At 45.0% G+C, this 21,817-nt stretch overlaps 1 protein-coding gene across 3 annotated transcripts in view; it reads left to right on the plus strand.

Annotated features, from left to right (window-relative positions):
- Positions 1 to 786: 786 nt before the first annotated feature.
- Positions 787 to 21,817, plus strand: part of MAP7D2 (MAP7 domain containing 2) — a 101,695-nt gene continuing 80,664 nt past the window's right edge. For all 3 annotated transcript variants that reach the window (XM_069463338.1, XM_069463339.1, XM_069463341.1), the window contains exon 1: positions 787 to 913. In XM_069463338.1, coding sequence (XP_069319439.1) covers positions 787 to 913 — 127 coding nt within the window. The remainder of the gene's footprint in view (positions 914 to 21,817) is intronic.

A 21,817-nucleotide genomic window follows, 5' to 3' on the forward strand; every position in this document is an offset into this window, starting at 1 on the left:
CCAAGGACAGCCTATGGCTTGCCCCTGCCTTTCCTTGAAGATAGACCTGGATGGCCTGCTGGAGTCCCACCCTGGGTGACCCCACGCCTGCCTGGGGTGAAGGGGGCGAGGGGTGGTTACTAAGCGCAGGTGCACCTTGAGAACGAACCTAATTGTGCTTGAAAAAAGGGTCCTCCGGTGGCTGGCATCCGCCCAAGTGGCGCCCACCTGAGGTCCTAGCCAGGAACTGCTTCCAAGGCTGCAGCGCCGAGTGCGTGTGGACTCCCAGTATACATAAACGTGTGCCCTCCGTGTGAGGACGTGTGCGTGCTGGGTGAGCACGTGTGTGCACGTAGTGTGAACTGTGTTCACACATTGTGTGAGGACGTGTGTGCACGCTGTGTGAGAAACTGCACCCTACATCTATACACGCTTTGGGTGTGTGCGCGCACTGTGTGGGGAGGTGCGTTTACGCCAGCTGTGCATGTTGTGTGCATACTGCGCACATGCTGCGTGTAAGCATTGTATGAAGAACTGTGTGCACGCTGTATATGTGCGCATGCCTTGTGTATGTGCGCTGCGTATGTACCGCAGTGTGTAAGGACGCGTGCCCGTGCGCGCGCTGGGAGGACTGTTGTGCACATTGTATGTGCACGTTATGTGCGCGCGCTGCGTGGGAACCGGTGCGCACATCGCACGTGCACGGCCTGCGCGCGCTGCGTGAGGACGCGTGCGCATGCGGGCGCGCGCGGGTCCCGGTGCTGCGCCGCGGGCCCGGCAGTGCGCTTGTGCGGCCGGCGCATCCCGATGGAGCGCGGCGGCGGCCTCGGGGCGGGATCCCGGGCCGAGGGGGCTGCGCGGGGCACCCCTCTTCCCGGGAAGATGGCCGAACCGGGCACGGTGCGGACCTCGCCACCCAACCACCGGCCTCCAGGTAGGGACCCCAGAGTGCAGCAGGCGCGTCGGGATTTCGGGCCCCCCCGGGGGGCGGGGCGGGCCGCGGAGGGCAGCGGTCCTCCAGCGTTGGGGGAGGGGGAGGGGGAGCGATGCAGAGCTTGGATAAATGCCTTTAACCCCGACCCGGGTCAACTGGTCGCGGGATCGGGGTCCGCGCCCCTAGTTGTGCCGGTGGTGGGGTCCCTTCCCAGGGTGATCGGGGTGAGTAGGTGCGCCTGGGGGTGGCTTAGGGTGGGTGGCAAGTGTGTTTGGGATGGAGGTGCCTGAGGGGGGTCTGGAGGTACCGTCCCTGTACTCGAGGAGCAGCCGGCGTGGGGGACACTGGGGTGGACCAAGCCTGCTCCTGGGGGTCTCCCTGGCCTCTGCGCCCGCCCTCTCTGCGTCTTGGGAAACATGCACGAGAGGCAGCTGTAGCCTGTGGCGAAGGTGGTCCAGCTTGGCGCTTCTTGGCATCCCCAGGTAGCAAAACTGGCGTGTCACCCAGTGACAGGGGCGAAGGGCGCATCGCCTGGGCAGCCGGGCACTCCTGCCGGCCGTATGCGCTCCTTGAGGTCTCGGGTACCCTGCCCAGGTGTCTGGCCTGGCCCCCTCACATGGCAGCGCGGCAAATGAGTCTCCCAGCCCTCGAGGCTGCAGTTACTGGGACCCATGGAGGGCTGGTCCCTGTACTGGCTGCCCAGAAACGGGAGATTGTGAGGACATTCGCAGGATTTTAGATAAGGTCTTGCATCTTCTAGTGCTAAGGTTCTGTAAAGTGGTTGCAGGTAATGCGGGGGTGTGAGCAACGTTGAAACCTATTTCATGCTGTTTTTCCTAGCAACACCTTTTTTTCTCGATAATAATGCAAGCTATTTTTAAAACATTTTTTTACTGCAGTCTAACATGCATATAAAAAACACAAATCTTAAGTATGTGATTCAATGAATTATTACGTGGTGAAGATATTGAGTATTTCTTCACTGTGGTGGAAGGTGGAACAAGAAAAGGAAAGAAATCAAGGGAAATGTTTTTTAGTCACTTAAAACATGCTTTTTATGGGGGGGGTGGACAATTTCCTGATTGCACCTTCAGTTGCATCATTCATAGCAGGAAGAGATGGCTTAAATTGTTTCCAGTTTGTGTTTTTCATTATGCTTTTGTTAGAGGCAGAATTTAATAAATATCACAGGATAGTGACATAACTACCTTTTGAATGCGTACTTCTGTTTTCATCCTTTTTGCTTGAGAAATTCATGCTACATCTGCTAGGGAAGAACCCAGAACCCACCCACCACAACCGGCTCTCCCTGACAGAGGGGACCTTGTAGAATAAAACATTGGAAAGGGGAGGTTAAGTTTGCATTTTTATTTGGTTGAGAATTTTCATGATAGGTTATTTAGATGTTTTTTGTACTGAGAGGTGGGGAGGGGCTGTATGGTTGGACCTTCTGTTTATTTGGGATTTTAATGTACTTGAAGGAGCTTAATGGGGGGATTCTTATTAAGTTCTGTTGGGAAACTTTATTGTAGAATCATTTAATGAATTAGCTTGAAATTATTTTTTTTCATTTGAAATTGGAAATATGGAAAGACATGTTGTGTGAAGGTTTAAAGTATTAAACTTCTATGTGCATGAAGGTTGGTATGGTAAAATTGGGGTGTTCAATTTAGGTGCCAGGTGGTACCACGGTGTGTCCTTTGGGGGGTTAGCGAGGCCAGGTACTTAAATAATGTCATCCTCAGAAAAATCATGGCTCTTGAGGTTTTATTTATCTGTCCTGGATACTGATCTGATCACTCTTGGTCATCCAAGGCTTTATCATTTGGGCTCTATTCCTAATGAGAATTAACCTGCTTTTCTAGAGCAGCAGTCCCCACCCTTTTGGGCACCAGGGATTGGTTTCATGGAAAACAATTTTTCTATGGACAGGGGGAGGCTGTCGGGGGTGGGGGAGGGGCGTGGTGCAGAGCTCAGGCCATGGTGGGCGGCCCGTTTCCTAACAGGCTACTGACAGGTACGGGCTGTGGCCTGGGGGTTGGGGACTGCAATTCTAGAGTGTCAGCTGTTGTTCGTAAGCTTGTGCTGAGTGCTGTGCAGGCTGCAAAAGACAGAAAGGCCTGAGATGTTTAGGCTCTCCAACATTTTCATGTTGGCACAGTTAGGGAATATGAATTGGCCAGTGGTTTTCCTGGGAGCTGTTGCACAAGAGGGAAAGGGAATGCCTCTGGTGGTTTCCTCTAGCAACAGGTTCTTCTGATATTGAAATCCTGTACATGTTCCCATTACCCACCAGTGATGCCTTCTTTCTTTCCTTCTAATTACCCCAGGGATGGAAATTACCAAATGTACTGTTCTGTTTAGTCCTCGTGTTACATGCACAATATAATAAATGCACAAGTGCCTATTGTTTTGCTCTGCTTAAATACCTTTAGCCAGCATATAGAATCACCAGATCTCAACTGTCACGTCAGATTGCATCATTATCACACAGGTCCTGTGTTCACCTCAGCTTGAAATGCCCCTTTCTCCCCCTTTCCCTTCAGGGATTCACTTCGTTTAGGCTCCCTGTCAGAATTCATGCATTTCCTCCTGTCTGTTCCTGCAGTACCTCCAGCAAAGCACTCTTCTTATTCTGCCCGTGTTACATTAACCTTCCGGTTCTTCTATTTTTATTTTATTTTATTTATTTTTATTTTTATTTTTTTGAGACAGAGTCTCACTCTGTTGCCCGGGCTAGAGTGCCATGGCATCAAGCTCACAGCAACCTCAAACTCCTGGGCTCAAGGCATCCTCCTGCCTCAGCCTCCCGAGTAACTGGGACTGCAGGCATGCGCCACCATGCCTGGCTAATTTTTTCTATATATTTTTAGTTGTCTCGCTAATTTCTTTCTATTTTTTTTTAGTAGAGACGGGGGTTTCGCTCTTGCCCGGGCTCGTCTCGAACTCCTGAGCTCAAACGATCCGCCCGCCTCGGCCTCCCAGAGTGCTAGGATTACAGGCGTGAGCCACCACGCCCGGCCCAGTTCTTCTAGGTAGATGTTCATCAGGCGCTCAATGCCAGACTCTGTGCTGATGGCTATTGCTGTCACTGAATAGGTGGAGGTCTATACTGCCTGAATGTAAACGTCAGCTCTCCCCTTCTTACTGTGCCACTTTGGGGAAGTTATTTGACATCTCTGAGCTTCAATTTTCTCACCTTTAAAATGGACTTAGGAACAACACTGGGAGATATATCTCGAGGATGAAGGGATTGATATCTGTCAAGCAGTGCCTGACACACAGCTGAGTGCCCCAGCTGGTTAGCCATCATACGCTACGTGCACCTTCTCTATTCGATCATTAGCTTGAGGGCACAGCCTGGGTCCAGGTTCTAGGTGCCTCCCTCAGTGCCACCTCCCAGCCCTCCTCAGAGTTTCTGTGCACAGGTCTGTAGTCAATGTCTCCCAATTGCATTGTGCTGGAGCAGCTACACTGGGTTGAGCACTCAGTAAATACCGATGAGTTGGATTAAAGAAGTGTATTGGTGGAGAGACGTTTGACATAATGGAACTGCAAAGCATGTTTTCTGAGACCTGTTGAGTTTTCCAGTGCATTCTGCAGGTAAATAATTGTCTTACTGAGTTGAACTCATTTGCCCATTGTTCCCTAGGAAGGAGGGAATTACTTTGAGGTAAGGGGGCATTCCCTCCTGTCCTTCAACCTGCATGTCTTCCATCCTATGCCCTGAAGCAGGAGAACCTGTTCCAGGGGTTCAAAGTAGGGTGGGGCCAAGCAGCAAAGGCTGAGCGTTAAGACCCCAAGAAAGCAGAGTTCTTCATCCTTTTTCCAAGTTGCATTTCAAATCATTCTTTTTTTGTTGTTGTTGTTGAGACAGAGTCTCACTTTGTTGCCCAGGCTAGAGTGAGTGCCGTGGCGTCAGCCTAGCTCACAGCAACCTCAGACTCCTCAGCTTAAGCGATCCTACTGTCTCAGCCTCCCGAGTAGCTGAGACTACAGGCATGCGCCACTATGCCCGGCTAATTTTTTCTATATAGATTTTTAGTTGTCCATATAATTTCTTTCTATTTTTAGTAGAGACGGGGTCTTGCTCTTGCTCAGGCTGGTCTCGAACTCCTAACCTCGAGCGATCCACCCGCCTCGGCCTCCCAGAGTGCTAGGATTACAGGCGTGAGCCACCGCGCCCGGCCTCAAATCATTCTTGAACATTTTAATCTCAAAGCTGCCTGGAAAGAAGAACAAATTGAGTTTGCGTGTGCATATTGACTTCTGGAGGCCCATTGGCAGTGGGAAGGACCTCCAGCTTCTTACACAGTTGTATTTGGTTTGGGGCTCTTGGTTTTGCTTACTGATGGCAGCATAGGACTTGGACTTAGCAGGACCTTCAGGACAAACTGCTGAAAGTCTTTCCGACCATCACGTTTCTCTTTTGATGTCCTGAGCCTGGTGAAACAAATACTCAAAGTCTGTCATTTCTAACCTTTCTTCATCTCCAATATTAAAGGATGTTTTCCTCTCTTTCAGGTGCCCCATCTTCTATGATGGTTAGTTTTTTAAAAGAACATCTTGTCTTCTGTAGTAATTACACCAATTGACTTACAAAACAGAAGGATTCACAGGGTCGATTTGGGCAGGCCAGAGATGGCATTTCTTGGGGATGTCAGTAAATGTCTTGGTGGGCCTTGTTGGGAGGATTGAATGAGATATATTGCTTGGTGATACGATATTACCTGGTTTTGGGAGGGCTGTTAATGTGCTGAGTTGGCTCTGGCAACAGTTCCAGGATTTGAAAACTTCCCACAGCCTCGCCCTCCAAGCTTCTTTTGCAAGGAATTCCACCAGAAGCAGCAAGAGGAAGTGGTTGAGGGAAGCTGCCTATAGGGAGGGATTTCTCACTGTCTACTTAGCATCTATGGCAGCCATCCTTGAACGTGGAGTCTGCTATCTTGTCCACTGAGGCTCTGGGGAAGACTAGGCCTCTGGATCCCCCCTCATCTGCCTCTGGGATCAGTCTGAATGCAAGCCCTGATCTGCTTTTCTGTCAGGGAGCATTTGTTTTCCTCTTGCCTAGGAACTTTTTCTCTTTTTAAAAGCCTTGTGGGCTGGGCGTGGTGGCTCACGCCTGTAATTCTAGCACTCTGGGAGGCCGAGGCAGGAGGATTGCTCGAGGTCAGGAGTTCAAGACCAGCCTGAGCAAGAGTGCAACCCTGTCTCTACTAAAAAATAGAAAGAAATTAGCTGGACAACTAAAAATATATAGAAAAAATTAGCCGGGCGTGGTGGCGCATGCCTGTAATCCCAGCTACTCGGGAGGCTGAGACAGGAGGATCGCTTGAGCTCAGGAGTTTGAGGTTGCTGTGACCTAGGCTGATGCCACGGCACTCTAGCCTGGGCAACAGAGCCAGACTCTGTCAATTAAAAAAAAAAAAAAACCGCCTTGTGATTAGCAGATTTCAGGTTGTGATTTAAGTGAAAGGAAAGCAGGTATGAGTGAGCTGCACATGTACAATGTGTTTGAGGAACAGCAGTCATGCGAAATGCCCGTGATCTCTCGGAATGTCAGGGTCTGTCCCCGGGGTTCATAGCTTCTGGCCAGTGCTAGGTTCATTCATCATCTAAAAATGCCAGCTTTTCCTCTTAACGACAAATAGGCTGGTGCCTTGTAACCTCCAGACAACCCTTTGGAATGCTTCTTGCTCCTTTCTTGCTCTTAATCCCCACCCCCTGAGTTTCTGTAATAACAGCTTTATTGAAATAAAATTCACATACCATACATTTCACCCCTTGAAAGTGCTCAAGCCAATGGTTTTTAGTATATTCAGAGTGGTGCAGCCATCGCCACAATCAGTTTTAGAACGATCAGCCATCATTCCTCATTCCCCTCGCCTCCCAAGCACTGATCTGTAGCAATGCAGACCTCGAGGCTCCTGCCATGGCAGTCTTCGGCCTCTGGGGCGTACACACGTGTGGTCGCCTAGAAGTCCGTGGTGGGTCTTTGTGTTTAGAAACCATCATTCTGCACACTCCATCCTTCAGGTCCAAGATGTGCTTTCAGCCCGAAGCCTTGCCTTTCCACGTCCTACGCACCCTCGCTCCTCAGGGGCTGCAAAGCCCTCAGAACCTCAGTGTGACCTGCCACAGCAGTCTGCGGTGATGTACTGCACCTGCGTTCACTTGGGCTGCTCAGATAGTAGCAGCTGCTAATTGTTGAGCACTTATGTGCCAAGCACCAGTATAAGCACTTGTTATACATTATTTTACTTTATTTCTCACAAGCTCCTTTTATACTGTTTTTATTCTCATTTTATTTATTTATGTATTTATTATGAGACAGGGCCTCACTCTGTTACCCAGGCTGCAGTGACGTCATCATAGCTCACTGCAGCCTCAAACTCCTGGGCTCGAGCGATCCTCCTGCCTCAGCCTCCCGAGTAGCTGGGACTACAGGCATGTGCCACCATGCCCAGCTTAACCTCATTTTAGAGATGTTTCAGTTATCTATGACTGTGTAACAAACTACTCTAAAACTTATTATTTCTCACAGTTCTAGGGGTTACTTGGGCTCAGTTGAGCAGTCCTGCTGTTCCCTTTGGGGTCAGTTGGAGTCACTCATGCTACTGCAGTCAGCTGGGAGCTCAGCTGGGCTTGAGATGTCCAAAGTGGCCTCTAATTGTCCAGGTGCCTAATCACAGGGAATCTGTCCTGGACTTCCTAACTGACAGGTTTGCTTCAAGAGTGAGGAAGCAGAAGTTGCCATTTCTCTTAAGACCTGGGCTTAGAATTTCCAGAATGTCACTTTTGCTGCATTCAGTGGTCAAAGCAAGTCATAAGGCCAGCCCAGATTCAAGGGCAGGGATATAGACTTCACCTGTTGATGTGAAGCGTGGAATGCACCTGCTGGGAAAGGAGGAATTGTTCCTCCTCCTTTTGGAGATTATCTGCTATAACAGGTAAGTACATTCATTCCTTGGTATCTGTGGGGGATTGGTTCTAGCACCTCTCATGGATACCAAAATCCAAGGATGCTCAAGTCCCTGTTATAAAATGGCATAGTATTTGCATATAACCTATACGCATCTTCCCTTATACTTTAAGTCATCTCTAGATTACTTACAATACCTAATACAATGTAAATGCCATGCAAATAGTTGTTATACTATATTGTTTAAGGAATAACGACAAGAAAAAAAAAGTCTGTACATGTTCAGTATAGACATAACCATCAATTTTTTTCAAATATTTTTGATCCCTGGTTGGTTTAATCCATGGGTGTAGAACCGATGCATATGGAGGGCTGACTGTTCACTGAAATTATGAAAGGTTAAATAATTTGCCCAAGGGCACACAGTAAGTGGCAAACCAGGCCTCGAACCAAAGTGTGTTTGACTCCAGAGTTGAGCATTTTTAACTCCCATGCCACCGTGTCTCCACAGAGAGAGAATAACAAACTCCTTTCACACATGAGATGTGTCTCCCACATCTTCTCTACCTCTCTCAAGATCTGTCTACATCTTACAAGGGTTTTTTATGCGTTTTTCCTTAGTACATAGTTGTTTTTCTCCCCAAAGGTGATGAGGACCTCATTTCTTAGAATTACAGAAAAAAAAATGTTACTCACTTAAATGCTTAGAGGAAGAGAAGTTCCATTTAACAGAATTTCCTGGTTCCCTATCCTCTCTGTACCAACCTTTATTGTTGAAGATCTTTGAAGACATCCTTAATCTGCTTCCTGCCATAGGATGATGTATTGGGTGTGAGTGAGCACTGAGGCTCTTGCTCTGCCGCTGGGTCATCACTCTGGAAGGACCTTAGAAGATTGTCTGATACTCTAGGCTAGTGTGTCTCAAACTAACTCTGGTAAAGGACCAGTTTGAAGTTATTTTTTTCCCTAATTTCTAATTTGCTTACCAATAGCTTGCTAAAACACAATAAAGAAAACTTACTAGAAAAATAAAATGTGAAAGACATAGAAAATATAAGTCTCAATTTTTTTTTTTTTGAGACAGAGTCTCACTCTGTTGCCCGGGCTAGAGTGCCATGGCATCAGCCTAGCTCACAGCAACCTCAAACTCCTGGGCTCAAGCAATCCTTCTGCCTCAGCCTCCTGAGTAGCTGGGACTACAGGCATGTGCCACCATGCCCGGCTAATTTTTTATATATATATATATACATATATGTTTAGTTGTCCATATAATTTCTTTCTATTTTTAGTAGAGACAGGGTCTCGCTCTTGCTTAGGCTGGTCTTGAACTCCTGAGCTCAAACGATCCGCCTGCCTTGGCCTCCCAGAGTGCTAGGATTACAGGCGTGAGCCACCGCACCCGGCCCTCAATTTTTAAATATTAGATTCAAAGATATCAATGGATATCAAATTGCTATAAATGTTTCTAAATGAGTGCTTCCAATTTATGTCCTTATTGTGGACTGATAATGACTAATAAGGAGATTTGCACCAGTCCACAGGCCGCACTTTGAGTATCTCTGCTCTGGGTGTGGTACGTAAGAGGGTTTTAGGTTACATGTGGACAAACTTATCTTTTTATTAGTTACTTTAGGTTAATAGTCCTGTGGATTCTTTAATGGTAGTGTAAAAATATAACTAAGTCATCCAACTGTAGTTTCATGAATATTTCCAGAATCAGTAAAAAGTGAAAAAAGTCAATTTAAAGAAAAATAATAATAGTAGAGGTCAGCATTGGCTAATACAAGTAGAATGCTGGCCACATATATAATCTTAAATTTTCTAGTAGCCACATTCAAAGAAAGAAACAGGTTAATATAATTTATTTAACCTAATGTATCAAAAATATTATCATTTTAACATGTAATTAGTATTAAACATTATTAATGAGAGATATGTTCTTTTCTTTGCACCAAGTCTTTGAAATCCAGCATGTATTTTACACTTCCAGCATGTTTTCATCTGGACTAGCTACATTTCAGGTGCTCAGTAGCCAACTGTGGCTAATGGCTACTGTATTGGATGGCACTGATCTAGAACATTCCATCACGGCAGAAAGTTCTGCGATCTAGATTGAGCCTCACAGTCACTAAGTGTACTGTGGTATTAGGTGTGGTTACTGTGTTGTGAGGTATGGTATGAAGCAGAGTATGTGTGCTGTGGTAGTGAGTCTAGCTTGGATCTCTTCCTCATGGGTGAGGTTCGTGCAAATGGAGAGGCATTTTGATAAGATGGTCTCCCCTACAGTAAGGCAAAGAGGGCCAGGATCACCAGGCCCTCAAAGGGAGAAGCTGCTTTTGCTTTCCCCAGTGTGGCTGAAGAAAGTGTGCTGGGGCTGTGGTTAGTGGGGTCCACACACAGATTGTTGTCTCGGGGACCTGACAGACTGTGGAAGGGGGGTGGGGTTGAAAGAAAAACACTATGATTTCAATGTCCCTTTCAAAACTGTTGAGATTTAATTTCCATTGTGGTAGTATTAAGAAGTGAGAGCTTACAGACGTGATTAGGCCATGGGGGCTCTGCTCTTATGAATGGATATCAATCATCTGATCTTAGACAAAAGGCTGAGAGGCAGTTCATGAATGGATTATTAGAAAGGTAGATTAGTTATGGTGGGAATGGGCTCCTGATAAAAGCATGTTTGGCCCCCTTTTGCTCTCTCTCTGTCATGTGCTTGCTTGCCCTTCTGCCATGTTTTGATGCAGCAAGAAGGCCCTCACCAGATGCACAGCAGATCCTGGCACCATGCTCTTGGATTTCCCAGCCTCCAGAATTGTGAGCCAAACAAATTTCCGTTTATTATAAATTACCCAGTCTTTGGTATTCTGTTATAGTAGCAGAAAACAGACTAAGAAACATGGCAGAAAAAAACATGAAACCCATAACTGTGGGAGGAGAGAGCCATGTTAGCCACCTCAGGATCTCCCAGGCTCAGTGTTGGAGTCCAGTGGAGGAATTCCCCTGCTAGGTAGGTCTGCCGAGGGGAGATTCAGTGGGCTCTGTGGGGTTAGGTCTGGTCATCGACCCCCAGGGCTGGTGTCATATCTTCCTAGTGCTTTGTTCACAGAAGCCACCTGCTGATTCTGACCAACAAGTAGTGGTTGACTGATTGGACTGATTCCCTAATTCTGAGGCCTCGCTATTGGGCAGTTCCAGCGTATGCATACTTGTTCTGCCTCTCTTGTTCTAGGTTTGATGTCAGAGAGTTGGCATTCGCTATAGATAGATGGCCTTACTGGGCAGGGCCAATTACCCACAACCCACTTCAGGACCTGTAGGACGAGTCCCTGCCTAAACCAAGTTGTCCCCTTCCTGAGCAGTTGGTCTGTCTTCACCTTTGGACACTGGGTCCTTAAAAGTAGAGTGTTGATTTAGCAAGTCAACCAGTGTCGTACACTGGTTGCTATGGTAGATATATTGGATTAACTTCCTTTTCAGCTCCATTTTTCTATCTCTACCTTTGGTTTTCTTTTTCTCACCAACTCTCCCTACTTATTTCTGCTATATTTTATATAAGCAGCGTTAATCCCTTCTGGAAGGAGGGAGGGTAGGGTAGGCATAAATGAGTACCTGAAATTGATAAATATATAAATCTTTCCTAGTAACACTAGGAAAAAATAAGTAAATACATACATACATTTTTTTAAAATCCATGGGTGGTACTTGTTTTTTTTTATTATTATTTTTTATTTCGGCATATTATGGGGGTATGAAAGTTTAGGTTACTGTGGGGAGTTGGCTACGCTCCCCGCAAAAGTTTGGGTCCCTCAGACAAGGGTCATCGCAAAGGATGAAAAAATAGTAGGAAACAGAAATAAAAATAATACACAGAGCCAACGATATAGTTTATAAAGGAAAGACTTATGAAGATAGATAAAGCAGGGTGCCCAGAAGGTTACATCTCTTCCCCTGGAAATGCAACCCAGACTGAAGTTTTACACAGATACTTATAGCACAGGTACAGGTTTTCGGTTGCCAAGGGTAATGGGGTTTACATAGTAATAGGTAGTTTGGTTTAGGGTCAAAGTCTTCTAAAAGTCTACTACAGATCCTTCAAGTAACTCTATCTAGGTGAACAATGAGTTATAAAATCTTCTTAAGGCAAACTTCTAAGTTTTATGATAAGGCTATTACTTTAGCAAAAACAGAGACATCGTGGCTCTGGTTATTGTGTCTTAGAACAGAGATTTTAGAAGTCAAACATGAGCTGTCCCTTATGCTATTTCCTTTAACCGCTTGGTTCCGTCTGGCCCGGCTCGGGCAGCATATCTTATGATCAGCTCTCATTGCCGGTGGCCTGTCTCTGTTGATCAGCTCCGGCATCCCGTGGCTCTAGGCAAGACCTGCTTTGTCTTTCAAAACAGGTCAGAGCCATAGGCCCGGATTGCAGAGTTGCCTTGGAAAGCAGCTGCTACTGACCATTGAGACGCCCTCCTGAGGAGAGGCAGCTTTTGATATGCGAACTAACATGTTTACATTTTCCTTTAGGGCAAAGCCTTGCAAGACTTCTGAAATCATATCTGTCTCTAAAAATATATGGGGCATTTCTATAAATCAATATTTCTTAGGTTCAACAGGTTACGTATATTGCCCTTGCCACCCCCCCCCCGTCAGAGCTTTAAGCGTGTCCATCCCCTAGACAGTGCGCATCGCACTCATTACATACATACATATGAATACATACATACAGAACAGACTGATATCTTTCACCAGACACCTGAAGTCCTTTATTAAGCAGTGCTCTGTGTCCCTGTTTCAAAACGATACAGTAATATGTGCCATTAACTTAAATAACCATCTGAATTGTAAACTGGGCAAAACAATTCTCTTGCTGTGTTTATGTTTTGAAACAACCCCCGCCCCAGTGGGATTCCTATATGTTCTCTTCCTTCAACTAGGCATGCATTTTCAGCACTTCACTTACAAGAGAGGGAGATTGCATTGTATTACTACATGGGGGTAGTATCACCTCTTAGGAGGCTTTGCTCTTTTCTACCTTATTAATTGTATGTGTTCAGTTTTCATGAGCACCAGTCAGGGGTGACAATGGTGGTGAAATATTATGACAGTCTTCAATGGAAGCTTTCCTTGCACCTGGGTAATCTTTCCCCTGTTGGAGATACGTGTTATGAACAAAATTTAACAGTGATCATTTTCATTAGCTACATAACCAATATTATTTAAGCAGTTTGAGTTACGTCTTCAGGCCAAAAGCTCGCTTTAAAAATTACTAATTCAGATTGCAGTTTTCTCACTGTAAAGCGTGTTCCTGCTCTCCTTTTTTCTTCTCCTCACCCACCTAAATTTCCACTTCACTTGATTTTATTTTCGTAAGTCACGAATTTTTCTAAAGAATAATTGCTTCTTATTAATGGTCCATTAATTTTCACATATCCCTAATCTTCTGGGATGAGATTAACCCTTTTTATAGAAGAACAATTAAGCAAGAGAAATGGAGTGTTTCACTCTGTCCTGTTTAGCTTTAATTTCTCTTAGTTGTATTTTATTAATAGTTTCCCTCAGTTTTAACTGAGGGGCCTGAGAGGACTAAATGCCTTTCTACTGAGAAGTGTTGAATGTTATTTGTGGTAAATATTGATAATTTCATCTTTACTACTTGAAAATTAAAGGGATTGTTTCCACTTTGGCACGTTCAGATGATTTCAGAGTGAGTGCCTCTTGAATCAATTCAAGCAGGAGATAAACACAAGGTACAGCGCTGTCCAATAGAATATTCCATGATGGTGGAACTATTCTAGATCTGAACTGTTCCATATGATAGCCACTAGCCACATGTGGCTGTTGAGCACTGAGAAACTGAATTTTTAATTGTATCTAATTTTAAAAATTTAAATTTACATAGCCATATGTGGTAGTGGCTTCTATATTGGACTATGCAATTAACTAGATGTTGACTGACTTGCCAGATTAGGATCAGACATGAGGAATGATTTTCAGATCTCAAAGAAATCACTTCAAACCCATCTACTCTTAGTTTCTCCTGTACAAGTTCTGGTATTTGGCACTTGTCATTCAACCCCTCTCAGATGCTCGTAGGCCACCAAGAATAGAATGGGCAATTAACTCCTTAGCAGTGAATTCCTGTGGTTCATATCAGATCTGTATGATGATGAGGGAACTAGTAGACAAGATTTATTTCTGGCTTCTGATGGCCCTGGAATACGGATGGTGAGCCAACCCTTCTCTGCCCCTGTCTCACTTGGCATGGCTGAAGAGTAAAGACTGAGGCCAGGGTCTTTGGTTACAGAGCTTGGTTGGAGAGACCAGATTGACTTACAAGGTATTACCAAACCATTAGGTGAAACCATTAGCTATACAGGATTTGGGTGAACTCTGGGCAGAGCTTTTCCAGCATAAGATTGGCAGGGACCTGAACCATAGTCTAGACCAGAGAACCCCGTGGCGGGGAGAAAGGTTGGTGAGGGCATTTGGGGGCAACGGACACCTTAGGTGAATTAGTCATGTTCCCTGTTCTCTAGAATGTGCTTACTAAAGTAGATAAATCTCAGCTCTCTCGTTCTAGCTTGCTCCTCACAAACTGTGGCCTCAGGTGTTGGCCCATAGAACTTGGTTGCGTGTCTGTAAAATGAGATGGTACGCTAGCTGATCTTATTGGTGCTTTCCAACTGTGAGATGCTATGATCCTCCACAGCCGGCCCATGACACAGAGGAAAGGATACGGCTGGTCTTCCCCCTTCTTGTTAGCGGGATCACCAGCCACATAGGCTTGGAAACCCCTCCCCCATTACAGCCAAGCCTAGGGATTCTGCCTCTTCCATCTCATGACCTCATCCTCATGGCCAGTACCTTGGGTCAGACCCTGTCATCTAGGGCCTGACCAGTGTTACAAGAACCTTAGGGGTCTCTGTCTGTCTCTCCAGGTCATGCTCTCTTTCATGGATCCGTCATATCACTGTCTTGTTTTAAGCTCCTCTCGTGTGTGCCTAAGCACTTTCCAAAGAGTACAGTCTAAAGTGCCGATGGGGTTTTCAGATATGTTGGGATGGGGCTCCCACTCACCCCTGCAGCCCCCTCTTTCTGCCCAGTGATCACCCCCAGCTCACAACGGCCAGCACATTTTGCACCTGTTTCCACCTGACTACTCATGAACATGCTGTTCCTTTGCCCAGAATTCCCTTCCTCTCTGTGTCTGCCATCTTCGTTCATGTCTGCCCTGTTCATCTTTCAGTACTTGGTTCACACCTCACCTCCTCCCAGAAGCCTTCCCCAACCACACACACTTTGGGTGGTTTTTCCTTTCTCTTCCATTTTTCATTACAGCACTGATTATGATAATGCAAGTAAATCATGTGCGAATAAAATTGGCACTTAGAAGCTAAAGTGCACAAATATGAGGTGTACAGTGTGATGAATTTTTATTATACACCCATGTAACCAACATCCAGATCAAGAAATTAAACATTTCCTGTACTCAGAAGGCTCCCACGTGCCTCCTATTAATCAATACTTTCCCCAAAGGTAGCCACTGTTCTCACCTCTTTTCACTATAGATTAGGTTTGCTTGTTTAAATTTTATTAAAATAGATTCATTACATACTTTTTATTGTGGTAAAATATATATAACAAAATTTATCATTTAACCATTTTTAGGTATACAGGGTCAGTGGCATTAAGTACATTCATATTGTTGTGTAAACACCATCCATCCATCTCCAGAACTACTTTTTCATCAAATATATCCTTTTTAATGTCTTTTTTCTTTTCTTATCTTTTCTTTTCTTCTTTTTTTTACTCAACAGTGTGTCTGTAAGATTCACCTGTATTGTTATAGGTATCTGTGAGTGATTTTTTTTTTTTTTAGCTTTTTTAGGGTCTTGCTCTGTTGCCCAGCCTGGAGTACAGTGGCGTAATCATAACTCACTGTAACCTCAAACTCCTAGGCTCAAGTGATCCTTCCTCTTCAGCCTCACAAGGCATGTGCCACCACACCCAGCTAATTTAAAAAATACATATATTTGGTAGAGATGGGATCTCACTACATTGCCCAGTCTGGTCTGAACTCCTGGCCTCAAGCAATGCTCCCGCCTTGGCCTCCCAAAGTGCTGAGATTACAAGTGTGAGCCACTGCGCCTGGCCCATTTCTTTTTATTTCTGAGTAGTATTACATTGTGTGACTATACTACAATTTGTTTTATCCATTCTATTCTCTTGCTGATAGACAGTTGGGTTATTTCCAGTTTTTTATTCTTTTGACTAAAACTGCTATGAACATGATGCTTGTACACATATCTTGGTGCCTATACAGATGCATTTCTGTTGGGTATATCCCTAGGAGTGGAATTTCTGGGTCATAGGATAGGCTATGTTCAGCTTTAGCAGATGCTGCCAAACCATTTTCCAGAGTGGCTTGTATTAGTTTCTTATTGTTGCTATAACAAATTACCACAAATTTAGAGACTTAAAACAAAATAAATTTATTATCTTATAATTCTGGAGATCAGAAGTCCTAATATCAAGGTGTCAGCAGATCCTTTCTGGAGGCTCTAAGGGAGAATCTGTTTCCTTGTCCTTTCCAGCTTCTAGAGGCTGTCTGCATTCCTTGGCTTGTGGCCCCTTCCTCCATCTTCAAGGCTAGTGGCGTAGGATCCTCCAATCTCCCTCCCTCCCACCTCTGCTTCCATTGTCACATCTCTTCTCTCTGACTCTGACTCTCCTACCTCCTTTATGATTACTTTGGACCTACCTGGAAAATCCTGAATAATCTCCCCATCTCACACGCCTTAATTTAGTCATATCTGTAAAGGTCTTTTCGTCATACAAGGTAGCAGCATATTTACAGGTTCTGGGGACTAGAACTTGGACATCTTTGGGGGACCATTATTTTGCCAACCACACAGCTATGCCATTTTGCATTCCCACTAGCAGTGCATGACAGTCTTTGTCAGTACTTGGTATTTGTCAGACTTTTTAATTATATCTATTCTCGTGGGGATGTAGAGGCACGTCTACAGCCACCACACCAGGCAATGTGTCCTCCTTTGCGCCAGTGATAGCTTTATTTCAGTTTATCAGCATTATATTATGAATATTTGTATACATACCTCTGTCTGGGCCAAACTGAATACTGCTTCATGAAGCGGGGTATATAGTAGCTGATTTAATAAATGGTCCTTGGATGCTGAGGACTTCAGCAGAGCAGGGAAGCATAGCTGAAGATAGAAATGAAATCCAATGCTTACAGTCCCGACTCTGCCTCAGCCCCCCTGGATCTGAGATAGGTAGGATTTCTCCCAAATAAAAGTAGGACCAGACTAGGTGCAGTGGCTCACACCTGTAACCCTAGCACTTTGGGAGGCTGAGGTGGGAGGATCACTTGAGCCCAGGAGCTCAAGACCAGCCTGAGCAACATAGTGAGAGCCCGTCTCTACAATAAATCCACAAAAAAAAAAAAAATTGGCTGGGGTGCGGAGGTTTGTACCTGTAATCCCAGCTACTGGGGAGGCTGAGGCGAGAGGATCACTTGAGCCCAGGACTTCCAGCCTGGGAACTAGAGTGAGACCCTGTCTCTATTAAAAAATAATAATAATAAAAATAGGACCAGAGGAAAGAACCTGGTTTCTAGCTTCTGCACACTGTTGTCTTTCCCAAGATAGTTAATCTATAAGTGAGTAATGCCCTAGAAGGAGATTTGGGCCTCAAGTCCTAAGGGCGTTGGTTGGAAATGACTTCACTGTATATGTAAATGAGAGGAAAATGCAGTTCCGGCAGACTCCTTGGGAGTCTGATCTTGGACCTTTTGCACCCACTCAAGTTTTCCTTTTCCCCGGACTCTGCTCATGTAGCAACACACGGCAGCTTCTCACTTGCAGAAGGAAAGACCCAAAGGTAAGTAATGCTTTCTTGATCTCAGCGAGTGCCGTGTGTAGACTTAAACCTGCCCTGGAATCTTGAGGCTAGAATGTCTAAGGAAGGTGAAGCCAGAGTAGAAATGAATTTCTGATGTCCCTGGACGCAGGGTGGTGGGCACAGATGTCTTGACTCTGGAGGCAGAAACCTGGAAGGTGGGATTAGTATTAGACAAAAGGGCGACGGGATCGCAGCTTCCTTCAGGAAGAACATCCTAATGCAAGTCGCCACTTTCTGTGCTCTGTTTCGTTCCCTGGTTTACTTTGCTGGGCACACACCTGCTTTCATGAGGGCCATAAAGTTTCCCTCATTCTTATCTTTAAAGGCCGCTGAGTTGCTGGCAGTGTTCCTGCAGCTTGACGTTACTTTGACCCTCGGGGGGTGGGGGGGGGTGTACGTGTGTGTTTGTGAAACCCTGCGGCGTGGCGGAAGACTCCTGTCTTCAACCAAAACCTGACTGGTTGGTATTTGGATCAAAAGGTTGTCGGTGTTTGGGGGAAAATATTATGTCAGGATAGGAGTTGCTGTGAAGGGCCTGTTCCAGAGTTATTGGGCCCTGTTTAAAGCCATGCAGACGGTGTCACAGTTTAGTAATTTGAATAATTATATGTGTGATTCACAGGCTGATCCGAAACAAGCCAGCCATGCCAGAACGTAGGCACGCCTGGGCCTTGAGTAGGGTGGCCGGTATACACACCACGAGGGTTGGGACAGGCTGAACAGGACTGTGGCTGTGTGTTTACGGAATCCCAGTGACCATTTGGATGTCCACTTTTCTCTGCCTGTTGTATTTGAGTTGTGGAGGTGGTCAGGTGGCTGCATTCATGCCAGGAACTGTCCCTCCAGGATTCGGGCTCCCTTTCACTCCCCACCATATAGGACCAAGGAGGCTGAGGGACTGGCCTTTTGGAGTCCTCCTCTGTGGACTCCAGGTCTGGAGAGGATCTTGAGAGAATGTGGGGTGGGCTGCTGGGCTGCCCCCTGTAAGCAGGTGGCTCACTTTTTTGAGGACATGTATCTCCACTATTCTCTGAGGCTGGAGGGGCACTCCTCACCTCCTGGACAAGAAGTTCTTGACGTTGCTGCAAACGTCTCTCCTCTGGCTATACCCTCTGTGAACAGGCAGGACAACCCCTCGGCATCGATTGTGCAAAGCCTCCCAGCCTCCAAAAACGTGGTGACCAAGAGCCCTTTCGTGGGCTACACCGCTCCCTGTTCTTTAAACCCTCCTGATAGGACCTTTTGCTTCGAGTTTATTTCTGTGATGTTAGTGTTTCCCTTCTGCACAAATTGCCCACAATTTAGTCCTTTCACCTCTTCCTTGGTTAAGAATTTACCACTTAACACCTTAATCTGATTAGATACTTGTTTGGCCGCTAACTGGCTGTGGGGCTGCGGGTTAGTTTCTTGGCCTACTCTAGCCTCAGTTACTTTACCTGTGAAATGGGGATAATAGAGGAAGCTCCTCATGGGGTTGACAGGAGGATTATATGAGGTAATGCATGGAAAGTGTCTTGCACATAGGTAGTGCTCCACGAAGTAGGAGGTGTGCTTATCATCTACGTATCCAGTACAAGGTCCCAGACTGATGTCTATCGACATATAAGATATTTTTGTCATAGTATACATTTATATCAATATACTTATATTGATATATTTATATATGGTCTTTGTCTTCCCGGGAGCTAGTAACCTAGTGAGATAGGCTGTCTCTAGTTTACTATACTCCAAGTTGAGCACTGAAAAGTACCATAATTGGAAATTTAAAAAGGGACCATGAGGCAATAGACGAGCAAGCAGTTCATTCCGGCTGGAGGATTAGGGTCAGTTTTTGTGGATGTTATGAGTCCTTGCAGCAGGTGATTTTTTTTTTTTTTAAGAGATGAGGTTTTGCTTTGTTGCCCAGGTTGGAGGCATAGCTTACTGTAACTTTGAACTCCTGGGCTCAACCGATCTTCCCACCTTATCCTCCTGAGTAGCTACAAGTGTGCATCACTACACCCAGAGGTCTCTTTGGGAGGGACAGTCACTTACACTTGAGTGGCCTAACAGGACAGCACTTCCAGGTACTTACCCCATAGTTACTGGAGACTGGTATCTTTGGCCGTGCTCTCCAGTTTCTGCACAGGAATGGTGTTTCTTTTTTTTCCCCCACTCAGAAATTAATTTGTAAATTGACATTCTTAGAGTACACAGTTGTGCCCTATTCAGGAGGCTGTCCAGCGAATGGAATTCCTTTTCCTCTTCCTGTAAGTATGTTGAAGTCTCTTAGCCTAGGTCCTAGTTCTCCTTGTCCTAAGTGAGCTTTGTCTTCCTACTTTGTGCAGTTAGTATTTTTCCACAGACACAGGGGAAGAAAGGAACATTCTTATTTTTTGTCCCCTGCTCCTCTTTGACACACATTGCTAGATGCTTCTCCCCACACCAGCATTGGCCCAGAGCTCAAGAGAAGATAATCTGACTTTCTAGAATTGTGGAAACTGCACATGGCTTTTGGCAAGAGAAGAGAGTGTAGAGGAGGAAAGGGGTGGTTGGTGCAGCCTTAAAAAACAAAAACAAAAACAAAACAGTGTGCGGCATGTTATATAAGTTTTTAAATTTAAGAGTTTAGACTCTGCTCTGGCCAATATGATAGTGAATTCCGTGTGTAGCTACTTAATTAAAATTAAATAAAATTAAAACTTCGATTTCTTGAGTGCACAAGCTATGTTTGAAGTGCTCGGTAACCCAATTAGCACAGATATAGAACATTCCTGTCATCCTGTCATTGCAAAAAGTTCCATGAGACATTCCTGGTTTAGGGAGTTGTCTAACAGTTGCAGGCTACTTAATGGAGAGGAGAACATAGGTGTTCATTCAAGCTGCAATAGTTTAGATTTTTCTTCCAAATGACCAAATTGAATTTGTATAAGCATTCAGTCTTACCATCAGCTGAAACTTGACTAATGCAGTTAAAATGTTTTGACCTCCTTAAATTTGTAATCCAAAAAGGTTGTTCCTTTTCTAAAGTCTTTTTTTGTTCTGCCTTATTACCCTGAAGCAGATTATCAAGTGTGGATTCTTAGAAGTGAGGGCCTTAATTCTTTTTGGAATTGTTTTTTATTATGGTCAAGTATACATAACGTAAACATTACTATTTTAACCATTTTTAAGTGTACAATTCAGTGGCATTAAGTATATTCACAATGTTATGTAACCATTACCACTATCTATTTCCAGAACGTTTCCATCATCCCAGACAGTAACTCTGTACCCATTAAAACAGTAACTCCCCATTCCTCCTCCCCCTAGCCTCTTGTAACCACTATTCTGCTTTCTGTCTCTCTGCATTTGCCTGTTCTAGGTGCCTCATCTATGTGGAATCATACAATATTTATCCTTTGTGACTGACTGATTTCACCTAGCATACTGTCCTCAAGGTTCATCATTGTCATTGCATGTGCCATAATTTCCTTCCTTTTTAAGGCTGAATAATATTTCATTTTATGGATAGACCACATTTTGTTTATCCATTCACTTGTCAACGGACACTTGTGCTGCTTTCCCCTTTTGGCTGTTGTGAATACTGCCATGAACACGGATGTGCAAATGTCTATTTGAGCCCCTGTTTTTAATTCTTTTGGTCATATGCCCAGAAGTGGAGTTACTGGGTCATATGGTGATTCTGTTTGGCCCTGATTTTTAAAGAAATACTTTGGAAATTGTTACTGAGATATAATTTATATAACATATATTTCACCCTTGTGAAGTGTACAGCTCAGTGATTTTTAGTATATTCACAAGCTTGTGCAGTCGTTCCCACTAGTCACTGATTTTTATAGCCTCTTAGGAACTGGAGGGAGAGAGAGAATCTTGAAGGTGTCTTGGGGTGTAAGGAAGGGAGCTTTCAGGATTATGTATGAGACGCTTAAAAAAGAATATTGAAATGCCTCACAGTCTTTAGCAAGAATACTCTGCCCACTACAAGGTTTTCAGACGTGAAGTTTAGAGAGGCTCCCCTGCTACCTGACATATTTTCAGCTACTCGTGAGGCCTTGTTTTATGGAACGGGATGC

The sequence above is a fragment of the Eulemur rufifrons genome, chromosome 30 (genome assembly GCF_041146395.1).
Source record: "Eulemur rufifrons isolate Redbay chromosome 30, OSU_ERuf_1, whole genome shotgun sequence".
Classification (NCBI taxonomy): domain Eukaryota; kingdom Metazoa; phylum Chordata; class Mammalia; order Primates; family Lemuridae; genus Eulemur; species Eulemur rufifrons.